Source organism: Gymnoscopelus microlampas (assembly GCF_963454915.1).
Source record: "Gymnoscopelus microlampas genome assembly, chromosome: 15".
Classification (NCBI taxonomy): domain Eukaryota; kingdom Metazoa; phylum Chordata; class Actinopteri; order Myctophiformes; family Myctophidae; genus Gymnoscopelus; species Gymnoscopelus microlampas.
Window position 1 is genome coordinate 36463866 of NC_139952.1, and position 11406 is coordinate 36475271.

An 11406-nucleotide genomic window follows, 5' to 3' on the forward strand; every position below is an offset into this window, starting at 1 on the left:
CTGTCTTGCTCGTTCTCTAACAATCTTAGTCCAAATTTCAGTCATTCTCCAGTCAGTTAAAATTAGTTTACCACTCTGGTCTCTAAAACTACATTACCCATAATTCCTTACAGGAAGTGTTAGTTCTCGTAATCCTAACTGCCACGTTGCTTAGCAACGATTGCCCCTACAGCCTCCATTGTTCAACTTCATTCAATCCATCTCAGTTAAATTAACCCTAATACGATTCAATATGTTCTAATATCAATATTGGAAAAAATTAACTATAATATTAAGTTTATTATAAAGTAATTTTGAATTATTTTAAAAGTTTTGAAAAATATTTTATCATTTTAACTTAAGATTTTTTTGAGTAGATCTGCTCTTTTTGGAAAAATTTTACTTTCGATTTATTTTGGTGTACTTTACCTAACTCTAATATACTCTTCAGAACAAAGATGTTTATTCCTTATTTTTCATTGTTATATTATAATTTTAAATATTTTAATTATTACTTTAACAAATGTTTGAAATTTTATTTTTTCATTTTTTTTCTTTTGATTTTCAGTTTGATTTTTTTTGTCTTTCTCATCAACAAATTCATCCTCTGACACACACTATATTACAGATATATGGGTGTCAGATAGAGGGGAGTTTGATGAATATTTGATTTAAATATGATTTGATTTAAATGTTTAATATGCTTTGTTTGTCTTTGTTTCATTTTAGAACGAGAATGTAAGCCACTCCATTAATCCAATTCCTGGACAACAATAATGTCACAATACCTGCTAATTGTGACATACAGGGCTAAAACTTTAATTTTATTCCAAACTGTTTTAAACTCTGTTTCATACTATAGTCAACTGTAGGTCTCATGCCAAACAGTACATTTGATTTCCATCTATCTTACAGATTTCAACCAATGTCTTGGATAGATGTTTGATGCCCCCATGCCTACATGATGCAATCGGAAAGTATTTCTTGAGTTTTAAGACCATTCCACGTGAGTTTTTCCCTAAATAAAGTGTAAAATGATGTAATAAATACAGGTATCAGGAGTGTATTGTTCCATTTTCAAATACTTTGGACCGACAGGTCGACTTGTTAAATAAAGCACATGACCGCAGTTTCACACGAGGAGGGTAACTTTTCCATGGACATGCACAGAATCGGACCGGACACGTAGGTATCTGGTCAGAGTTCAATTTGAAAACGTCAGGCTGGTCAGTTTTCTCTCACTCTCAGGCTAAGCTGCCAATGTCATTAACTGTGCTGAAAATTGATCAAATCTAAACATATTTTGAAAAGGTTTGTTTGGGACAGTACATTAGCTGAGATTTTTTTGAATTATAATAAAGTTATTTGCAAATTGCAAGGGGAAAACTTTGTTGTGTGGTGTCTTAAAATGTCATGAAATATAACCATGTTTTGCTTCCTAATTGAATAAATAACCATTATATACAGTCCTCTTGAAGAAGAACAATTTTGAATTAATATCTGAATAAATTATACAGTCCTTTTGAAGAAGTACAAATGTGTATGTTATCTGAATAACTAACCATTTATTTTTGCCCTTAAGTCATTGAAATCTCTGTCACAATGTTAAGTTTGCCTGTCTGTGTCTGATTTGGTTTGAATAATGTCACAAGGTACAAGACCTGATCAGCTTGCCCTTTGACCCTATCCAAATCATGATAAGATGTAGGCTTGATGGAGTTATTTTGATTGATCATAATTTGTCTAGTGCCCTTAACCTGCTTTAAATGTCAAATTAATATAATGCTGTCATATTGGCCTAAACTCTGTCATGTACTATTCTGCTATTTCTCTGTCTATGCAAGGTCAAACTAGCTACAGGCGTTCTGTGGCTATCAGTTGTTTTAAGAACACTGTATCTCGGTGTTCTCTGCGCTAACAATTCCTTCAGCGCCACTGAAGTCACCACTGACCAGTGACAGGTCAGACCCGAGGTCAACGTGTTATTCGAGACATGTGGACGCTGTTGTTCAAAGATAAACTGTCACACCATCTTCATCATCTTCATCATCTACCATCATCATCCTCATCTGACGACGACGTAATCATCACTATCCACCAATAGCAGGATAACCCCTCTGACGGTTGGACGCTTGATGTATCTTCAATGATGTCATATGTTTATGTTACTGGACGCTGTTAAAGTCCAGGGCTTTCTCTGTTTAACGGCGGAGAGAGGCGACGACCGATGATGCGTTAACACCTGCTGATACTGTAACCTTCCATTCTCTCTCTGTCTGAATAATAGACTTTCGTTACATCCAATGGCTGCCTGTGTCCTGAGTCTGGTTTTTTCTTGTCGCCTTTGATGAAAGTTACTGGTACTTTGTATACATACTGATGTGATGTTTCGCCCTGCATTGGTATCTATACATATGGGTGATAAGGAAAAAACCTACTTTATCAGACTCGGTTTCACAGAAAAATATTGTGAAAATAGCCAAACGACAAGCTCACAACGCCTCGCAGTGCGAGGCGTTGTGAGCTTGCAGATCGGCTATTTTCACACTGTTTGCCTCTTTCTTAGGTAGTATTTGACAATTTGGCCAATTTGGTATAAAAAAGGTAATTAAAAGTCATTAAATTGCCATTTTAGAAATGTGCTGCATGTTGGTTTGTTTACTGTTGAGTGAGAAAACAATGTTGCACTTTAAGCAAATCATCTGGGAACCCCTCAAAATAATTTGGGGACCCCCCTGGGAGTCCCGAGCCCCAGTTTGGGAACCACTGTGCTACATCATGCACAGTATATCACCATCACCTCTCTAATGGTCTCCATGCTGTTAAGCCTACATTTAGATAAGGGTGGACATGTGATGTATAGCTACAGTTGTTTTAGGAAATAGTTTATACCAAACAATGACAACATTATGGCCTAGGCAATGCTGTTAAACAAACGTCTAAACCATCATTCTCTAGTTTTACTTTCAAGTTAAAACCTGTGTTGGTGAAATCCTCATAGAAACACATGATGCAACAGCACTTGTTGATTTCCATTGGCTAGAAGTGTGAGTTGGTACCTCCTCCTCGTCATGATATAAAGAGCTGAACAACTCATTATGACAAATAGGTCTACAGTGTGGAGACGGAGACAGCAGACACTGAGCTCTACTTTTATTTTAGTCAACTACATCATGTCAGGATGAAGGAGTTTATTTTGCTATTAGGACTACTGTTTTGCCAGGTCGCATCTCCAGGTAAAACCATCCTTCAATTATTTCATTGTAACTGTTGTACTAGTTTATACATTATTGTATTGTATTGTTTACTTCAGCTACTGATTAGGATAATGTAGAGGGTTCAGAAAATGCCTCTATTTAAAGTTTTGCAGTAAAACATACACCCCCCATTTTTTAAGATTATCAGAATTACTCTAACAGTATTGTGACACTTTGTATGTGTTTTCACATCTTATTAGACTTCCAAGTCAGTAGATGGCGCCCCTGCGCTCCTGTGAATGACAGAGGAAACACTATAGTCTTGGCCCACGCATGCGCAGCTCAGTAATAAACCGCTGCTGGCTGAGCGAGGCAAGATAAAAGTAACGTGTCTGTTCCTCGTTTTCCACAGAATACATGATCCACAGTGCACCCTTGCCTGTGTGTCGCTTGTACCGACCCAGACACCCCTAGGTCTGAGGCCGGTAACAATTGGGGGCTCGTCCGGGATACAGCGCCACCTAGCTGGGAAAGTGGGAACTGTCACGGAGAGAACCTGTGCCTAAAGCTTCAGGGAAGGCTGCATTGCTGTGCGTCATCCAGAAGAGTAGAGGCCACAGGGGCTAAAGATGGCTACCACAACCCCACGACGGATGCTGATCTTCAAGATCCAAAAGAGAATCTTAGCTTTAAGTACCAGTCAGTTACTGGCTTTTGCCAGTGCGGTTGATAAAGACTTAGACACTGAGGACCTTGCGGTCCTGAGTGAACCAGAACTATTTGATTTGATTGTCGATTACCTAAGAAGTGAGAAGTTGAGAGGCATGGAGGATGAAGGCATGTCTCAACTCCTTCACCTCGACGACATGCTCGATGACATGTTAAGAGCCCCGGATAAAGGAGATGCTGTGAGAGGAGCTGGCGTTGAAGGAGCTGACGACGGAGGAGTGGTCGAGGCTGCACCCCTCCAGGTGGAAGATACAGCGACTCGTCAACTGACCAGTTCAACTGCAGCAACCATGGACAGTCACCTGCTGTCCTCACCCAGGGAAAGAGACATTCACACACCTCAACCGACCATGGACAGAGACAATAACGCACCAGCCAGGAACCACGCCACTACATCACCAGCCAGATCCATCACCAACAGTGCAGGTGGTGCCCCTCCTGGCCGTGCCAGTCCGTCCTCCAGTATGGGTGAGCAGGTGGTGAGGTTTACTGATGTAGCCGCTCTGTTTCCACGCAGAGAGTTTAAACTTTATGGTGGTCAGATTTCTGACACAGGGTCTGAGATGTCATACAGTAGCCTTTGTAAACAAATGGATGAAGGGTTAAATGAAGGGTTTAGTGAGTCAGAGGTTATCCGCACTGTGCTTAAGATCACTAAACCTGGTACATTCAGGGAGATGTTAACTAACAAAGATGACCTTACTATGAGTGAGTTAAAACGTTTTCTCCGCTCCCACATTAGAGACAAAAACAGCACTGAGCTCTTTCAGGAGCTTAGTACTGCCAAACAGCAAGACAAAGAGGGCCCACAGCAATTTTTGTACAGAATCATGGGTCTAAAACAGAGAGTTGTTTTTGAGTCACAACAGCCAGGTGCAGATTTTTGTTATGACAGAAAGCTTGTTCAAGGTACATTCCTTCACACACTCTACCAAGGGTTAAATGAGAAAAATAACCATGTCAGATGTGATCTCAAACCTTTTCTCACAGACTTGCAGGTTAATGATGACCTTCTCTTAGAACAGATCACTAAGTCCACAAGTGAGGAGGCAGATAGGTTGAAACGCCTTGGTACAGTTACTAAAACCCGACCAGTGACTGTAAGTGCAGCTCACACTGAGCAGACTGACCAGACAAAACAGACCAAAGTTGACTCTGAATTACAGGCTAACCGTGCTGCTATTCTAGAGCTGACTGCACAAGTGGCCTCACTGACTAAACACTTTGCCCAGGGGGTCAAACCCACAGAACATGTGACTCCTGAAAGCCCTGTTCCACCCCCCACCCGACCCTCAATTCGACCCCAGACATCAACGAATGAGACCAGGGGCAGATGTCATGATTGTGTGCAAAAGAACATTAAGAGCTGCCCTCACTGTTTCATTTGTGGTCAGGAAGGACATAGAGCAGTTGGCTGTCTGAAAAGAAAGGCATCGGGAAACGAGAGGAGGTCACTGGAGTGAGGCTGCCAGTGACTGTCGCCAGTAACAAGCCTCCAGTACAGGTTAACTCCATTGAAACCGTAAACCCCGTAAAACAAACTACACAGTGCAAGCCAACACCCAGAAAACGTGTAGCACAACTAATTGGCAAGCGATGTATGGTCTCATGTGCAATTAATGGGGTCCCGCTCCAAATGCTGCTTGACTCAGGGGCCCAGGTGACCATGGTGGGGAGGGCGTGGATAGAGGAAGCGTTGCCCAGTGTCAAAATCCAGCCACTCTCATCCCTATTCCCCGATCAAAATCGATATATCGAAATATCTGCAGCAAATGGCACAGCGGTTCCCTTTGATGGATGGGCTTATGTTGACTTACAGATACGCAGTGAGAGCCATGGATATGCTGACATACAAGTGCCCATATTAATCAGTCAGAGCTGCCTTGACTGTCCCCTTTTAGGTAGCAATGTCATTGCAGAGATGATCAAAGAGAACATAGAACAGGTGGATATTACAGCCATACTGAAGGAAGCCATGAGTGTCAGTGAAAGCACAGTGGAAACCCTGATTTCTGTTCTCCAGATACTGGCCCCTGATGAAACGCCTCCCCATTGCACTGTACGGGTCGGAAAGAAAGGACTAACTATCCTCGCTGGCCAAATCTGTGAGGTGAAGTGCAGAGTCAGAGCATGGCCCCAGGGCAGAACAATGTTATTTGAGCCCAGCCCAGAAAACCACTGTCCTGAGGGTTTAGACCCCTTTCCCTCTTTAGTAGATGTCCCCTGTGGCTCATCAAAAATGGCCAAAATCCCTATTCAGAATTTCACTAAACATGACATCTATCTGTCACAGAGAACCATTCTGGGCACACTTGAGGAAATTACTGAGGCCAAACCCATTAACCATTCCCCCAACAACCCAAAGCCCATAAACCGTCCCACTGCTCAAACCTGCTCCGCTCTGACTCGAGATAAATGGCACCCACCTGTCGAATTGTCACACCTCGAAGAGGAGGAACAAGAGATAGCCAGAGACATGTTATACGACGAGTCAGATGCATTTGCCAAGGATGATGCTGACATAGGTTGTATCCCAAACCTGCAGCTTAAGATTCAGCTAAATGATGAGACACCAGTCCAAAAGCGCTACAATGCAATCCCAAAACCCCTCTACAGAGAGGTAAAAGAGTATGTCCAGAACCTGCTTGACCATGGCTGGATAAGAAAGTCCACTTCACCGTACTCATCCCCCGTGGTCTGTGTCCGAAAAAAAGATAAGAGCTTGCGTCTATGCGTTGACTACAGGGAGTTAAACCGCAAAACTGTCCCAGACCGTCATCCGCTCCCACGCATTCAAGACCTGCTGGATAACCTGGGGGGCTACTCCTGGTTCTCACTACTCGACCAAGGCAGCGCCTACCACCAGGGCTTTGTCGATGAGAGTTCCAGGCACCTGACTGCTTTTAGTACCCCTTGGGGACTATACGAGTGGCTTCGCCTCCCCTTTGGCCTTACCAACGCCCCAGCGGCCTTTCAACGATGTATGGAGGGCGTCTTTGATGGCATGAGAGATGAGTGCTGCTCTCCTTATCTGGATGACGTGCTCTGCTTTTCCAAATCCTTCCATGACCACGTGGAGGACCTGAGGCGGGTGCTCCGTCGCCTGCGGGAGCATGGCATCAAGTTACGTGCAAAGAAATGTGAGCTGTTCAGACGACAAGTGAGATACATAGGGCGCCTAGTGACAAGTGAAGGTGTCCAGATAGACCCTAAAGACCTGGAAGCAGTGTTGCAGTTAAAAGAGAGAGAGCCAAAGAATGTGGGGGAAGTCAGAGGTCTATTAGGCTTCTTAGGCTATTATAGATCCTTCATACAGGACTTCTCTAGGATTGCAAGGCCACTGTTTAAGCTAGCAGAGGGTCCCAGTCAGCCCAACCAGAGGCCTGTTAAAGATAATAACGCTGCACCCAAAAGAAATGTCACAAAGTCTGGCCAGCTCCCCTCTAAAACACCTGTCCAGTGGACCCCCGAACACAGTGCTGTTGTCTCTCGCCTTGTAGACATGTTGACCAATCCACCCATTTTAGCCTACCCAGATTTTAATTTGCCTTTTGTGTTAAATACTGACGCATCCAACGAAGGTCTGGGGGCTGTGCTCTATCAACAGCAGGGGGGTAAACTCCGCGTCATCGCTTATGGATCCAGAACACTCACGCCTGCAGAAAAGAATTACCATCTCCATTCTGGCAAACTCGAGTTTCTGGCATTGAAGTGGGCCATCTGCGATAAGTTCCGGGATTATCTCTACTATGCACCCACATTCACTGTGTACACAGACAATAACCCCCTTACTTATGTTTTAAGCACAGCCAAACTCAACGCTGTTGGACATCGCTGGGTGGGTGAGTTGGCGGATTTCCACTTCACCATAAAATACAGGCCAGGCAAGGCGAATGCTGACGCAGACACACTGTCACGGTATCCAGTAAAGCTCCAGGGTCACATAGGGGAGTACACTGAAGCCCTGCCCCCAGATGTAGTTTCCACCATATGGCAGGGGAACAAAGCGGTGGCCGAGAAGGATGTGCCATGGATGGCTGCACTGCAACTCTCATCTGGTGGTGATGACGACCCCTCTGTGACAGTCCCCACCATCTCCCCAGAGGACATTAGAGCTGCCCAGAAAGAGGATGCATCAATCTTTGAGGTGATGACATTAAAGAGGAATGGATGGAACCCCAATGACAAAGACAAAAGACAAATGGGACAAGAGACAAGGAGACTAGTACATGAATGGAACAGACTCAAACTTGACAAAGGAATTCTGTACAGGCAATCAGGAAAATGGAAACAGCTCGTTCTCCCCAGTAAGCTGAAGTCCACCGTGCTCAAACACCTGCATGATGACATGGGTCATGTCGGGGCTGACAAAGTAATCCACCTGGCGAGGCAAAGGTTCTATTGGCCATTCATGCAGCGTGAAATAGAGGACTATGTCATCCGCCAGTGCTCATGTATTAAGCAGAAACGACCCACCATCCCAGAAAAAGCACCCATGGGTTCAATCACAACCAGTGCCCCATTTGAGCTTATTTCTATTGATTACCTCCACCTAGAGCCAAGTAAAGGAGGCTTTGAGTACATTTTAGTCCTGGTAGATCACTTTACGCGCTTCGCACAAGCCTACCCGACTAAGAATAAGTCAGGCAAAACCGCAGCTGAGAAAATCTTCAGTGATTTTATTCCACGTTTTGCGTACCCTGAAAAATTGCACCATGACCAGGGACGAGAATTTGAGAATAATCTGTTCCAGCGACTCCAGCAGCTGTCTGGCATTTCCCATTCTCGAACTACCCCATACCACCCGCAGGGGAACCCTGTGGAACGCCTGAATAGAACACTGTTACAGATGCTCCGCACTCTCCAAGAGGAAAGAAAAGCTGAGTGGAAAGACCATTTGCCCCACATAGTCCACGCGTACAATTGTACGAGACATGAAGCAACTGGCTATTCGCCATTCTTTCTCCTCTACGGAAGAGCCCCACGCTTGCCCATTGACTTAGTGTTTGATCTGAGAACTGATGAAGAGGTGTCGAATCGACAGGAATTTGCACAGAAATGGGCTTCTCGGATGCAAGATGCTTACAGGATCGCCTCGGAGAATAGCCAAAAGTCCTCAGCAAAAGGAAAGAAATACTACGACCATGGTGTTAAAGGGATTGCACTTCAGCCAGGAGATCGCGTGCTTGTCAGAAACCTGTCTCAGAGAGGTGGACCTGGCAAACTCCGTGCTTACTGGGAGGAGAAAGTTCACAGAGTAATTGAAAGGATGGGAGATGGACCTGTGTACAAAGTGCAAGCAGAAAAAGGAGACAAAACTATCCGTGTGCTGCACCGTAACCTCCTGCTACCTGTAAATGACTTGCCATTTGAACAAGATGAGCAGCCCAGCCTTCCCCAAAAGAAACAGAAAAAACAGAGAGACAGACAGACTCACAGCAGAGAAGCAGCTGAGCAGGAGTCTGATGATTCTGCTGAAGAGGAAGGATATTACTACAGCCTCCGACCGTTACCTGTGTATACAAGGAGGCCAGTCAGACATCAGGCACCTCAACCTGACCCACACAGTAATCTCAGAGCAGTAGCACCTGAATTCCAACCTCCAAGACTAGTAACAGTAGCAGGTGATGTGCAGCAGCAAGAGGAAACTGTTCCAGTTGCAATGCCAGCATCAGCACAAGCACCAACACCAGCTGACACACTGCCTGCTGAGGATGATCAGGAACAACCGGACAATGAGGGTGATACGGGTCCAGAGGAGATGGTTGAACCTGACACAGAGCCACAAGGTGAAGAGGAACTGCCTGCAAGGAGGTCCACCCGGAATGTAAAACCCAGAGAAAGATTCACATATGAACATTTCGGTCAGCCGTCATACCAGCACTGGAGACCCGGAGCGAACGCCATGTTCACATGTGTGCCTTACCCCATGACCCCTTACCCAGTCCTGCCCGAAACTTACTACTACCCTACCCCAACCGTATGGACTTATTAGACATAGGACAGAGGACTTGTATTAGCATAGGATTTGACAGACACTGTCACACTGACTGACTTGACAGACATTGACTAACCCCAACGAAACTTACCAGACCCTACACAGACCAGACAGATGACTTTTCCTAGACTATTACCTGACTACTCATTGTTGGTTTAGTTCTAGATGTCAGGAGACATCTCTTAAAGCAGGGGAGAGTGTAGAGGGTTCAGAAAATGCCTCTATTTAAAGTTTTGCAGTAAAACATACACCCCCCATTTTTTAAGATTATCAGAATTACTCTAACAGTATTGTGACACTTTGTATGTGTTTTCACATCTTATTAGACTTCCAAGTCAGTAGATGGCGCCCCTGCGCTCCTGTGAATGACAGAGGAAACACTATAGTCTTGGCCCACGCATGCGCAGCTCAGTAATAAACCGCTGCTGGCTGAGCGAGGCAAGATAAAAGTAACGTGTCTGTTCCTCGTTTTCCACAGAATACATGATCCACAGTGCACCCTTGCCTGTGTGTCGCTTGTACCGACCCAGACACCCCTAGGTCTGAGGCCGGTAACAATAACAGCACGGAGACATTAGGCCTACCTGAGGCAAGTGACAATGGCCCCAAAAAATGTTGATACCCCTCCTGGAGTTAGGAGTCCTAACTCTACTAACTCTATTCAATCTACTTTTACACTTTGGCAATTGGTATTGCTGGATTCAGTAAAACCACACCTTTCCAACAAGACATTATATGTCTTGCTATGACAATCCATGTCAGAGTCACAGAGTAAAGAGAACATTCTACATATTTACATTTCCGCCTATTTTAGGTATGTGTTCAAATGACTGTATCTCCTATTTACATTCAGATATTGACATTTGGTCTTTTCTAGAATGTAGATGGATGTCCTGACTTCAAGTATGTCAAGTTTTAAACCTATCAGAGCTTCCATAAAAAATATTTGTATACAACAATCCACTGTGTTGTGTATCTCGAAAACTAAAGCCCTTTTTGGCTGTTTGTCATTGGCCTACTGGCTTTTTAAAACGGAATGCTAGCTTATCATTAAATATTGGAAACCTTGTATGTCCAAAACCATTCCTTTTTTATTATTTAAACAATTAAAATAAATAGCCGATCTGTAAACTCATAACGCATCACATCGCTGTGCATTGGGAGGGAGCTTGTCGATCTGCTATTTTCACTACTTTTGTGCAACTCTCTTGTATGATGATAGGGCATTATTTACGAAAAAACATAACAAAGTTTAAATATGGAGATACAAGGTTTCTGACCGAGCTGCAACGACATTTATGTTTAAACCTTTCTAGTTCAACCATGTTATGAAAACACAGACTATTAATATACTTTATTAATTAACATAATTATTTATCACAGTTTTGTCACCATTCAGTAAAAGTCTCCATTCAGCAGTATGACAGTATGGCCACTGGAGGGCGCTCTGTACTGTAATTATTTTCACCTGAAATCAGGTTCCTTTGCTGACTGTATTTATAG

The 11406-nt window shown here is 43.9% G+C and overlaps 1 protein-coding gene across 2 annotated transcripts in view; it reads left to right on the forward strand.

Annotated features, from left to right (window-relative positions):
• The first annotated feature begins 3111 nt into the window (after nucleotides 1-3111).
• LOC311061077 (major histocompatibility complex class I-related gene protein-like) overlaps nucleotides 3112-11406 on the forward strand; it is a 15907-nt gene continuing 7612 nt past the window's right edge. For both annotated transcript variants that reach the window (XM_084079582.1, XM_084079583.1), the window contains exon 1: nucleotides 3112-3215. In XM_084079582.1, the coding sequence (XP_083935708.1) occupies nucleotides 3161-3215 (55 nt within the window). In that variant the 5' untranslated portion in view covers nucleotides 3112-3160. The remainder of the gene's footprint in view (nucleotides 3216-11406) is intronic.